The 12,810-nt window shown below is 41.3% G+C and overlaps 3 protein-coding genes across 12 annotated transcripts in view; 2 read left to right on the forward strand and 1 right to left on the reverse strand.

Moving 5' to 3' along the window:
* srpk2 (SRSF protein kinase 2) overlaps window positions 1–4,047 on the forward strand; it is a 70,399-nt gene extending 66,352 nt beyond the window's left edge. For all 5 annotated transcript variants that reach the window (XM_067590321.1, XM_067590324.1, XM_067590322.1 and 2 more), the window contains one exon: window positions 1,525–4,047. In XM_067590321.1, coding sequence (XP_067446422.1) covers window positions 1,525–1,709 — 185 coding nt within the window. In that variant the 3' untranslated portion in view covers window positions 1,710–4,047. The remainder of the gene's footprint in view (window positions 1–1,524) is intronic.
* Window positions 4,048–4,152: 105 nt separating this feature from the next.
* adck2 (aarF domain containing kinase 2) lies at window positions 4,153–9,593 on the reverse strand. 3 transcript variants are annotated; one of them, XM_067590329.1, is made up of 9 exons: window positions 9,438–9,593; window positions 8,281–9,223; window positions 7,945–8,091; window positions 7,552–7,680; window positions 7,211–7,306; window positions 6,816–7,094; window positions 5,870–5,998; window positions 5,452–5,505; window positions 4,153–5,016 (listed from the first exon to the last, which is right to left on the reverse strand). In XM_067590329.1, exons 2-9 carry the CDS (start codon window positions 9,166–9,168, stop codon window positions 4,876–4,878), a joined length of 1,863 nt encoding a protein of 620 aa, XP_067446430.1. In that variant the 5' UTR covers window positions 9,169–9,223; window positions 9,438–9,593; the 3' UTR covers window positions 4,153–4,875. The 3 variants fall into 3 exon arrangements, with proteins under 3 accessions (XP_067446430.1, XP_067446429.1, XP_067446428.1); XM_067590328.1 differs by having other exon boundaries at window positions 8,281–9,227; XM_067590327.1 differs by having other exon boundaries at window positions 8,281–9,593.
* Window positions 9,594–9,747: 154 nt separating this feature from the next.
* si:dkey-82f1.1 (DENN domain-containing protein 2A) overlaps window positions 9,748–12,810 on the forward strand; it is a 46,362-nt gene continuing 43,299 nt past the window's right edge. Inside the window, exons 1-2 of one of the 4 annotated variants that reach the window (XM_067590316.1) lie at window positions 9,748–9,846; window positions 9,929–10,019. In XM_067590316.1, the coding sequence (XP_067446417.1) occupies window positions 9,973–10,019 (47 nt within the window). In that variant the 5' untranslated portion in view covers window positions 9,748–9,846; window positions 9,929–9,972. Of the gene's footprint in view, window positions 9,847–9,928; window positions 10,020–12,810 lie in introns of those variants that run through there. The other 3 variants (XM_067590315.1, XM_067590318.1, XM_067590319.1) reach the window with 3 other exon arrangements.

Raw genomic sequence — 12,810 nt, forward strand, 5'->3', positions numbered from 1 at the left:
AAATCAGTCTCTTGTACAATATAAGGAAAGTCTTCATAGATGGTTTTCTTTCCCCCCATCTTGTGCTCTCCAGTCAGTGCAGAGGAAGGAGAGGTTACCATGGCAGCCATGGTTTCAGCTGGACTTTCAGTCTTGATCGCCTCCATCATTAATCATTCCCTCATACTTTTTTTTTCTGTCAGTGTTGTACTCCCGGCCAATCGTTTTTTTCGTCTCTTAAATAATGAACACCTTCCTCTCCTTGTCTATTTTCATTACCTCGCCACTTCTCTGTCTCCTTCCCTCTGTCTCTTGCCCTCGGTTCACATGGTTTTCAGCCAAGACTCTGCGGGTTTTTCACTCCAATCATTTTGGCACTGCACTGATAAGCACACCCTCAAACACAAAGGGGTGAACTAATCAGTGTAATCAGCTGCTGTAATGCATGGGCGGAGCCTGCAGAGTCATGGCCTGCCATTGAGTGTAATTAAAGAGTCAGTTCACCCTCCCAAAAAAACGTGTTTTCTTACTAGCCATGCAAATACTTTTTGACATCTCGGATTTCTGCCTCCACTCCGATACAATAGAGGTGAATAGACTTTTGTTTTCATTGGAACTACTTTCTACCAAAGAAATAACTGTTGACTGTTCTGTGGATTATCCATGGTAACAGGGATACTGTTTTTGGAAAAATGTTTTGGTACAAGATTTCTTAAATCTAATTTTCCAATGCTATAAGCACCACAAATTCCTTTTGCCTCCATTGTATTGGGGTGGAGGTAGAAATCTCAGATGTAAATGGATAGTAAATGGATAGTAAACAATAAGCCTATTGTCATTCGGTGTTTTTCTTATTGACAACAAATCCCACAACCAACAATGTGTGATAACAATGTCTTTCTCTCAATACCTTTCTTTGTCTGTGGCACTCAGCCCTAAGGGCAATATATCTCTACTGAAGACATGAATATGAAAACTACTCACAAATATATCAGGTTCTTTTTTTGCTAGTGCTCAGTAATTTTCTAAAAGAGCAGGATATTGTAGTTTTTAACAAATTATACTAAAACAGTCAACTGCATTTGTTGGGGACTATTTTCAGCTGTGGATTGATACATATTTGGTGCACAATTGAGAAGAAATATAGTGCATGTGTTTTTGTATGACACTGTAGTTTATAACTCAAAATAAACTACAGTGGGTGTGTTCATTGTAATCAAGGAACACGTCACCTAGTGCAACGTGGTGTGTTTTTGATATTTTTTGGACAACAATGGAGGTGTATTGCACAGAGGAATAAGCTCTGTATCAGGCTTTGGCCTCACAGGCAATACTTATTAGGATCAACTCATTGTCGGTTTTAGTCTTTTCATCGAATTCAGTGAAAATAAGGAAAAAACTGAATATCACCAGGCTTATCCTATAAGTAAGAGAATATAGTTTTTTTGTGATGTGGGTGAACTGACTATTCAAATCCCGCTGCTCACTTTTGTCCCCTCATCTTCTTGCGCTGTGGTTGACTGTGCTCCTTATCGCCCCCTGCAGGTGAGCTGAGGCACATCACCAAGCTGAAGCCGTGGTCCCTGTTTGACGTGCTGGTGGAGAAGTACGGCTGGTCACATGAGGATGCCGGTCACTTCACTCACTTTCTTCTGCCCATGCTGGAGATGGTTCCCGAGAAGAGGGCCTCGGCCGGCGATTGCCTCAACCACCCCTGGCTCAACTCGTAGCCACAAACTCTGATCAGACGCCCTCCTCCCCTCGTCCCCCAACAGTTAGCCCAAACATCACCCCTGGTGTGGCAGCCTGTGGAACAACAGCGTGGAGTCGGAGTAGATGAGAAAGACTTACTCTTTCCTGCCCTATCTCACACATGCACCCTCACATGCTAATCTGAGTAGGCTTAACTCCCACACAAGCCCCTCCATCTTCTCCAAAAAGGAATGTAAAGACATGCTTATGGAGATAATATGACATAGTAGCTGTGTCTTCCAAAACATCTCCCAAAAAGATTCTGATAATTTGAGGATGGATGCTGCTCACACCATAAAAAGGAGAAGTAGGACTCTGTCTCCGGTCTGAAAAGAGATGTGATTTCTTCTTCTCTTCTGCCGTCAAGATGTCAGCCAGTCCCTTCCATCACTGATCTACCTATCTCCTCTTAAGTCTCACTTTTACCTTGTTTGGTTCCAGTCATGAGCCACTGACAGCTGCTTATCTTTTCAAAGATGAGGAAGACAACTCAACGAAAAGATGTTGCAGCTGACTGCCCAGAGCTCCATCTGCCATGACCTTTACTTCGCCGGGGCCTCAAAGACAGACAAGTGTGTGTATTATTATGTGTGAGAATGAGCGTATGTGTCTGTCAGGAGATCTACTCAAGATCTGTCTACATGGACCCTTCTCCTCCCTTTCCAGCCCAGTAGCTTCCCTCCCTCACCCTGCTGTGGAAGAAGCATCCACGTTGGACTAAAGTTTACACCCTGATTTCTTCCAAGAATCCTTCTCCAAAAGCCCCCTCTTAACCTGTTTGGTTCCCCACCCCCACCTTCCTAAATGAGCTGCGTGCTCCTGCCGGGGGCTGCCACAGAGAACTGGAGGGCAGCCAGTCCTCCAGGGGGCACCACACTGACAGTGACTCTGTCAGTCACTCTGACAGAGACAGATAGAGAAAGTGCGGGATGAGCAAAAAACAAAAATACAATCAATTTAAGATGGAGGAGGACTGCTTGGTCTTTAAAGACTATTTTTAAAATGCATGGAGAGACTGATGGATCAGCATGAACGGATATAACAAATGGACGATGGATGCATTATTTTAGTTGTGCGCTGGTTTCTTTCCTGTTTAGTCATCCCTCTTGGACATTCTGTTAGAAAGAATTATGTTAGGATATTTTCGGCGCCCCCTCTGAGGAAGGTCACTATGTTACAACCCTCTCTCGCCTTCAGCTTTTGACATTCCTAAATCTTGGTCCTCTGCCATCATTCCTGATTTTAGTCCCTTGCTCTAAACCAAGAACAATTATGTTGAGTCCTGCTGTGGCACGTTTACCAGATCTGATTGGTACTATTCTCCCTTTTTCTTTTCCTCTAGAGGAACCCTTTGATCCCTGAGCTTCTCCAGAAAGGGGATGGTCACATGAAGGTTGCACTTGTCTTTGTAGATGTCCTTCAGGGATTTGAAACCTTTGTACATATAACTGAGATCTGGCAACGCCGATAAGAGACCGTGGACAAAGTTTCAACACACAAGCATCATTCCAAAAACCAGAGGCTGTTGTTGGCAGAACTTGACTTCTCTGATACAGTTGTGGGGGGTGGGGGTTGGTGTCATAGCTCCAGCCCTGGAGGAATGTTCTGACTGAACTGTGCCACCCGGTGGCTACATGAGAGTACTGCATCGCCACACACTGCTGCTGCTCTCAGTGCCAACGCTCCAAGACGTTCCACTATATCTCTTCACTTAATCTCTGTTTCTCTGTCTCTCTCACACACACACACACACACAAACACACACATACACACAGACACACACAAACTTGCATTATCACAATTAGTCCAGTTGCCTATTTTTCGCAATAAATGAAAAAAAAGATGAGTATAAGTAAATGGTGAGATATTTTTAAAAACTATTTAATTCAGTAAAAAAAAAAGAGGAAAAAAAAGAAAACAACTTTTCTCTGGTTGTCGTGACCGTGACAGAATCTCGTCTTATACTGAGGTGATTGTGTTTGTCTATTAGAGATGTTTTTATTTCTTTTGTCATTATTATTATTATTTATTATAATTATTATTATTGAAAGATTTTTTACACAGTTGTCACCTCTCCCCTCCCTCCTTACTTGAACAGTGCTGCTCTATCTGGGCTCTTGATGGTGATGAAAAAAAATCATAAGTTTTGCAATAAAGGGTATGTGATAATTTTTTTTTTTTTTTTTTTTTTGCACCAAAACCTCCTGATCTCACTCTTTCAGCCATGCTGACTGTTCTTCCTGATGACATTGACAAAATCGCGTCTCTTGTCTGTGTTTTTCATTGACAGATTTAATAAAATTGTAAATTAATGGACTCTGTGCCCTTGTTATAGTGCATTTTCTGGTTTGAAGCTGCAACAGTCAACATCATCACAAACTTACAAGTCACTTGTAGCAACAAAAGAAAGAAAAAGATAAATTAGTATAGATTCCCTTTTTTTTATTGAAATGTATAAGTGTTCCCGCTATTTTAATGGAAAGTTAAAACAACTAAAAGGTCAGTTGTAATTACAATTAGCCAATGGCTTCATATTGTCAATGTAGTTTATAAGAACAAATGTTACAGTGTATCATGATTCACACTAATGCAAATGTGGCCTATTAGAAAACTAAGATGCAATACAAGATGGAGTGATAAAAGACACCCTGAGATCAATATTTGCCATTAAAAAGTAAAAATATGCCTTTGAACTTCAAGTAGGGATGTTCGCCATCTGTGTGTTTGCTGATGTGTCTGACTCATCCATTAGCACTCAAATGGTGCCTCATGTAAAGCACATCTGCTTTCTTTCATTAGATTCAGTTAGAGGTGCCTTATATTTGATATAAGTGGGTGAACGTTTAGTCCGACCAGACAGTAAGTGCTAATATTCAAGAGTAACTGTGATGAAAGTGGAAGTATCCACCAATGTAAAACTCAATGAGGTATTTATGTCATCAACACTGCTGAAATGTAGTGAGCATCGTAAGCTTGAAGACAGACCGTGTGCCGTATCCTGCCATGGCATTACCATGGCATTGGGAGGATATACACATATATGTATGTACCCTAAGTTTGTATACAGTATACAAGGCTTTGCACCTGTGTGTGTTTGATCTGTTGTGCTTCAGCTGTGTGTATGTGTGTACATGCATGTGCGTATCAGAGCAGTGAGGCACAGTTCTTGAGCAGCATGGGTTTGGCCAGCTCCAGGATGTCCAAGTTGGGATCCAGAGACCTGCCCAGGCCTTCCAGCACCATGATGGCAAACACGATGGATGCAAAATTACTCTCCAGCTTCACCTAAGACATCAAGAAAACAGACATCTTAACATCTTTGTAAATAGTTTCCTGCATAGGACTGATTTTTCAGTACAGCATTTCAAATATTTCAATTATCAGTGACTTCCACAAAGCAACAGCCTAGAAAACCACATTTTTTTAACAGCAACGTGGAACAAAGAAGAGCAAAATGGTTTCATCTGTCATTTCTCTCTTCATGCTAAAAATATGACAAAACAAAACTCAGGATTGAGTAGATGACTACACAAAAATTACTTTTCAGGCTCTTCTACTTGAGAAAAACTGGTTAGGTCTGAGTGGAAACAGCAGTGACTCAGTCAGAATAGTTTCCTGTTGTAATAAACTTGTAGACTAAAAAAAGAAGTGATCTGAACCAGAACTGAGTGTTTTGTTTTTTTTGTGACTAATAATGACTGTTACCTCCTGATATTTTACCTTGTGTTTGATGAGTAGACTAAAAACTCTGGAGAGCAAGTCAGCCACTTGAATCTATAAAACACAAACAAAAACTCGACTAAACAAACATAGTAATCAATGACTGGTATTTCCTTAAGTCTCTGACCACAGTCACCAGGTAAAAGGACGAGTTTTCACTCTTCACAGGGGCAATGAGAATCGAAAAGCACACAAAGATAAATCATTAATAAACTACACAACAAGCACAATACAAGCCAGAAATAGAAGAAAACACATATCGGTGTGTTGTGTATGATCATGTACCATAATTGTCTTATAATCAGGGTCATCTTATAGTCGGGCCAATATGGTAATCATGACCATCTTCATTATCATGTGGCCCTGCATTAGTAACACAAATCAAACATAATAAGAAAGCACAAATCTAGGTTACTACCTTTCCCAGAGAGAGGGTGTTGCTGAGGGCATTGTCCACCAGCTGGGACATCTCCTTCTTGAACTGTGGCACGTCCTGGCACTCGTTGGCCCGAGCGTGATGCAGGATCAACTCTGCCACCCGCTCACCCTGAAGAGAGTGAGTCAAAACCACAGAAACAGTTAATCCAATGTGGAGCTTATCCTTGACCTATCTTGTCTGTTAATATTTACCATCTCAGAAGCACATGCTGCAGATTTACTTTGTAAAAGTGGACGATTTAGAAATGTGGGGCGGCGCGGTGGTGCAGCGGTTAGCATTGTCGCCTCAGAGCAAGAGAGTTTGCATGTGCTCCCCATGCCTGCATCCGGCTTCCTCTCACAGACCAAAAACATTCAGCTTAGGTTAAATGGTGACTCTAAAATGCCCGTAGGTGTGAATGTGAGTGTGAATAGTTGTCTGTCTCTATACTATATGTTAGCCCTGTGATTGACTGGCGACCTCTCCAGAGTGTACCCCACCTCTCGCCCAAATGTCAGCTGAGATTGGCTCCATTCCCCCGCAACCCTCTAGAGGATGAGCGGTAAAGAAAATGAATAAATGAATAAAACGAGTCATAAACTATGTTCGCAAAATTCCTGTAGGTGAACAATTTCTAAATTTCTAAATATATGGTTTTAACATATATGAATTCCTGACATTCCAGTTCTGGAAAACAACTAATTAGAATATTAAATGGATTTAATCAAAATCACTTATAGACCCAGGAACACTTCGATCACTGGGTTTGTCCACCGACAACTCAACCAATCCAACACTTTAAATGAAACTGCTATAAATATAAGTTCAAACATATATGGAAGGACTCCTGACCATTCATTCACTGTAAAAAAAAAAAGTGAAAAAAGCTCATGTATCATTACTGATTAAGCATGGATACTTCATGTATGTGCCCTTCTATTATTACCTGACGCAGCACCACAGCTGTAAAGACAGCCTTGAAGTTTGTGAGGTCATGGTTGCTGAGGTGGGCTACGATGCCAGCGTCCAGCAGCACCAACTGGAAAGGACACGGGTCTGGTCTGACACTGACCACCACAGTGTCCCACAGGTCAGTGAGGGTCGTTTTACCTTGGGCCTCCCCTGTGGCACCAGTACTGTCACTGGAACCAGCAAGAGGCCCTCGACACTGGACCAAGATGTTCCCGGGATGGAGGTCCCCATGGACGAAGTTGTCCACAAATACCTGAAACATAGATATACAAATAAGATAGATAGAGACACTAAGTGAATAAAGTCTATCTAATTATATAACAACATTCAGTCAAACAGACCACTTATGGCCACCAGAAGATGTATCACCATTTTCAGCAGAGTGTCTACTCCCATCCTGGCTATTCTCTGCTTCACCTCCTGAGGAATCTTGGAGCTCAGGTAGTTAGAAATGGGCTCACTCTCCTGAAATAAAAGGTTGAATATAAACCAAAGAATGTTGGCCTCTTTTATGATGAATGAAATAGATATTAATTCAAGCAGACTTATTATATGTTACCTACAAATCACAGACATAGAAGTTTCCTGAACAGTTTTATATCTCATAACTTATAACAGTTTTTGAATCGTTCATTATTGTCTATAACTCATCATTCACTCAATCATTTCACTCAGTGTTTCCCAATAGTTATACATTCTTCTGTACTCACTTCAAATGTTTCCACTAAAATAGTCCTGGTGACAAATGGTCTTAACGGAGTTGGGAACTTGACATATTCCACATCGCGGAAATTATCCCGGAAACGCTCAATGTTCTTGGCCTCAAAACGGAGGTCAATCTGAAACAAATGTTCAGTCCCATCAATGAAATGACACAACTTTGGTTCTCAGTTCTCACTTCCAGCTTCTATTCTGTGAGGATATTTCTCCTCATGCTGTAAACGTAATATGATACACTTTACATCTAGGCACCTTTTATTTTTTACTTGCACGCAAACATGTAAGGCTGAAAAATCAGCTCCTATGTGTAGGATTAGCACAAAGTCAAAAAACCTTTGAAAACTCTTGTTTCATTTGAAATATGGGAGTCTGAATGTTCTTACCTGTTTGGTCATGAGCTTCTCAAACTCCTCTACTATCTCACACAGACTGAGCCATTTGAGTCCAGGCAGGCAGTGCAGGAGCCAACTGCCTGTTTTCATCAGCAGCAGGTCTATCTCCACCTGCCTCTTGACGCCTGGATGGACCACCTTCAACACAACAAACAATTTAAAAACATCTTCTGTAGAGCTTGAAAAAATACATGGCAGTTTGCTCTGATTAACATACAGTTCATAAAGGCAATGGTTTATTATTTTTCAGGAAATTGAAGGGATCAAACACACTGAAACATGGACATACTATACTGTAGTGAGGCTATTTTTGACTGTCCCCCTCACCTTGATAGCGACAGGTATCAGATGGTCCTTTTCTGTGCTGCTCTCCTCATGCTGCCAAACCGGATCACTCCTCTCCTCATAGCCATCTTCCTCCTTACTCCCCTTCCAGAGCTGCCACAGAGAGCTTGCCACTCCTCCCAAACCAGGTATCTCCCACGCTTCCAGCAGGTCCTCTTTCTCCATCTCCTCCACCAGAGACTGGAAGGCTGGATCCTCCACCTGGTCCGCCTTGGCCCAGCCACGGTACACCTGGGCCACACATCCTGAACCCACCGGCTCTTTACTCTCAAACACAAACACCCTCCTCCAGCCCTCCCCGAAGGCCCTCCGGAGACACTGCTTGGTGTGGGCCCAAGAGTGAGGGCGGACCTTAACGTGGAGCCTGGAGAAGCGTTCACAAAACTCCTGAGGGAAGATGTCCCGTCTGGTGCTGGCCCACTGCCCCAGCTTAATAAAAGTGGGACCAGAAGATTCAGTCACCCACAGCAGAGCGTCCAGCCAGCGAGAGGCCCAGCGAGTGGATAACAGAGTTAAGGGGGAGAGGAGGAGAAGGGGGCCAAATTTGAGGAGAAGCACCAAGGCACGGAGGCTGAGGCGGAGGAAAAACACAAGTTTGTGCACTTGGACTTTGGCTAGAGACTTCCTGTGAGCGGTTCGGGATGGAAGAGTGGCTTCCTGGCATCTGGCTGCAGAGGATAATGATACACTGACTGCACCCCAACATAGCAGTGTAACCTTGGGTACCTTTGATAAAATCTGCCCTCTCTTTACTAGACATGTCCTGGAGTTCTGGATGAGTCTGATTCTGGGAAGGGAGCCTGCTCTCTGGAAAGTGGACCTCAGGTTTAGAAGGACTGCTCTTGCTCCAAATACCGCCATAATGATCATGCCAGGTGTGTTTCAGCTCAGTCCAGATCAAGAAGGCGAACTGGTCCACATCTGCCTTTCTTGTATTACGAAAGAGAGTTTTTCAAAATCAACAGTTAAGGATGACCCCGAACTCGCAGTAATATGTGACTTCCATGTTAAACATCAACTTATTTATGGCAGGTTATACCTTCATAGCGAGAGCGAACCTGGATTAAAGCTACATTGAACTTGCTAGAAGAATATTTACCTATTTTAGTACTTAATTCTCGGCGGTTACTTTAACTTACGGTCAGCGACAGTTACTGTAGTTTCATGTGCATGGCAGCAAAATAAAAAGCTTCTCCTCACGCTATGCACAAGTGAGACATTTCATAGTTCAGCTGACGTATCATCAATGTCCATTGAAAACACATCCATGAAAACATTACAATGACAGCTTCTCCACTTCCGGGTATGACGTTACTCCGTTGAGGTCACGTGGTTTCCTTTTAAAGACGAATTAAAAAAAACAACTTTTAGCCATTTGTTGTTAAATAAGACATGTGGGTTTTTTGTGCTCATTTGTGGGTTTTAGCTCATACATGTGAGTGTTGTAACGGCGTTTATGTGCAAAAATTCAACAACCGTCAAGCTAAGTGGAGGGATGACAAACAGCAACTGACGGTGCACTCGGAGTCTGTTGCTTATTACTACACGGTATGTTTGTTTGTTCAAAGCCTTTCTCACTATTAACTGGTAAAACTCTTGACAACGTGATAATTAGCAAACCATTCATCAGCAGGGCTTCTTTGAGCCACTGCAGAGACGTTGATTGTCCTACAGATGGAGACATATCACACGTTTTTCAGGCCAGGGAACGAGGCAAGGAGGTGAGTATGAGACAGTTTTATTTAATAAATAGTAATTTATTTTACTTGTGTGTGTCCATTTTATGCTACTATAAACTTATATTAGTTACCAGCTACGTTTCAAAAGGGAAATATTATGCTAAATGTATAAAGCATCAATTTATGCCACATACCACCATTTATAGCCTAAGCTAGTTTGCAATGCCCGTCCCTATATGAGCTTTTAAAATACTTGAAACTACACAAGACTCAACAATACATAAACATGCATTAAAGCACAAAACACAAAATGCAACAATACACATGCACATATTACAACACGAAAGTCAACAACAAAGTAAAGCAGCACAAAACACAAACAACTCACAGACAAACATACTATAAAAGTCTCATAAAACAACAAGCACTAGATCACTCATGACTACATGACTGATCCCTCTTTAAAAGCTGTTTGAATTTAAAATGATCTCAGTCATGATCCATTTTGAGTTCTGTGGTTAAAGATTTCCACATGTTGATCCCCCAAACAGAAAAAGCCGTCTGTCCAAGTGAGGATTTATGAAAGGGAACCTTACAATCCCCAGTGCACCTCATTTTACTGAGCCAGAAGCCCTTATAATACATTTATCTTTACATTTCTTATCTTTACATTTACAGATATAGTTAGTTAGAAAATCACTATTTTACAAAACAAACGTATGATCAGCTTATGATGCATGCTAATAGATTAAAGGATAGGTTGACCATTTTTTAAGTCTCTCATAAAACAACAGTCAGATGCCAAACACAAAAAGAGGTTTTACTCACTGTAATCATTCCTCCTGTTCATACTGGCTATTAAAATACTCCCCTTCAAATGTGCTTTCAATGTAAGTGATGGGGGCCAAAATCTGCAGTGTGTCCACACAATTGTTTTGTGCAAAAATCCATTTAAAAGTTTATCTGAAGCTTATATGGGGCGTCAGCAGTCTGAGTTAGTCATATCAAGTGGACATCTTCCACATTACAGTTTACAGTTTTTTTTTTAGCATAAATTTCCCTCTTTGTGTTTCCTTGGACAGTGTTTCCTTGTTGAGCTGCAGTGGGAGTATAGCAACAAAAAGAGGGACTCTGGCTCTATAAAAACTGTAACGCCAAAAGATATCTACTTGATTTGACTAATTTAGTCAAGCAGCAGAATCTTCATATTAGCTTTAGATAAACTTTTAAATACATTTTTGCGCAGAAGGAGGCTTGTGGATTTTGGCCTCCATCATTTACATTGTAAGTGCTTTATGAAGGAATCCTCTTATGGTCAGTATGAACGGGAGGAATGATTACGGCAAGAAAAACCTATTTGGGCACCTGACTATTGTTTTAAAGAACCAGTGTGTAAGATTTAGTGTCCTCTAGCGGAACGGAGTTGGTTTAAATGGAATATAATATTCATAAGTATGTTTTTATTAGTGTATAATCCCATGAAAATAAGAATCATTGTGTTTTTGTTACCTTAGTAAGTCCTTTATATCTACATAGGGAGCAGGTCCCCTTCATGGATGTATTATAAGAGCCATACCAGACCAAAAATGGCACCTATTCAGTCCTATAGGAATTTCTCAGCTGGTGCATGCGCCAAAAAAGTTTCTAGCCTCCAAGTTTGCTTCCATGTTGTGCGGCCCACTGAATTTTTATGCAGTAGTGTTTCCCCCGCTGGCCCCGCCCGCAAGTTCCAGCTTGGCCCATAGACTTTACATTGTGATGAGAAATTGTAAATTGTAATGACGTCATGGATTTTTAAATCCGAGGAAAATGACCTGAAACCTCTCTCTCTCTCTCTCTCTTTATCACATACAAACACACACATACACATACACATACACACACACACACAAACAAACAATGCATCCTTCACAGCTTCATGGTGAACTTTAACAAAATAGTAGCCTACATGTCTAAGTCTATACTGTCTTTTTTGTTTTAGCATAGTGTTTGGCTGCACTATGTGGAAAAAGAATGAAGTCCACAGTTCCATTAACCTATTTCGATGCACTTCGAGCACACGACCAGCTGAGCTGAAAGTGTGCTCACTGGATGCACTTGTTGCTGGAGTGCACAGCAGCACTCTAGGTAGTGTGGAGAGGAGAGGGTATGTGTAACAGTGATCCCTCCAAAACACAAGCACGTCCTCCTGGCACTCGTCGACAGTGAATTGAATCTGCAGGTAACACTGTACTTCATCTGGCTCAATTATGTCTGGGGTGTCTTCCCACTCCATGAATATTCTACATATTTTCAATGAATGCTCTGGCATAAAAATGAATGAGTGGCCGTCATCACAAAGTCAAAGTCAAACTATTCCACACACACTTCTAATGTGTTTATAGAATATTATGTTTTTGAACTAGCCTACTTTTGTGGCCTACAGTCCACTTTACTCATTGCATTTTGTGTCATTATCAACAATATGTAAGTTCAGGATGTGTACCTTCTAGAGCCTTCTCCCTTGGGATGCTTGATGCACTTGTCCTCCCCATCAGTGCTACAAAAAGTAACGCAAAATGAATTAGCATCTAGTATGTGCATAATAATTACATCTCAATTAGACCGACATCTTGTTTTGTGAAAATATTACAGGTTGAAGTATTACAAGCTGAAATAATAAAATATTACAAGCTGAAATAATAAAATATTACAGGCTGAAATATTACAGGTTGAAGCTTACCTTGACTAGCTTGCTCAGACTGGGACCTGCAGGTTTAGGAATCATCCCAACTCTGCTTTCATCTGGAAGGAGCATTTTCAATGTCTTGAAATGTGGAGAGAGGAAGGTGGC

The sequence above is a fragment of the Thunnus thynnus genome, chromosome 5, assembly GCF_963924715.1.
Source record: "Thunnus thynnus chromosome 5, fThuThy2.1, whole genome shotgun sequence".
Taxonomy (NCBI): Eukaryota; Metazoa; Chordata; class Actinopteri; order Scombriformes; family Scombridae; genus Thunnus; species Thunnus thynnus.

Excerpts from the sequence above, each read along its gene's own strand:
- adck2 (XM_067590329.1), bottom strand. The coding sequence starts at position 9,168 with ATGATCATTATGGCGGTATTTGGAGCAAGAGCAGTCCTTCTAAACCTG. Across the intron at positions 8,092-8,280 it reads TGATACCTGTCGCTATCAAG|GTGGTCCATCCAGGCGTCAA; the intron begins GTGAGGGGGACA and ends GTTGTGTTGAAG. Across the intron at positions 5,017-5,451 it reads GTCTACTCATCAAACACAAG|GTGAAGCTGGAGAGTAATTT; the intron begins GTAAAATATCAG and ends TTGATGTCTTAG.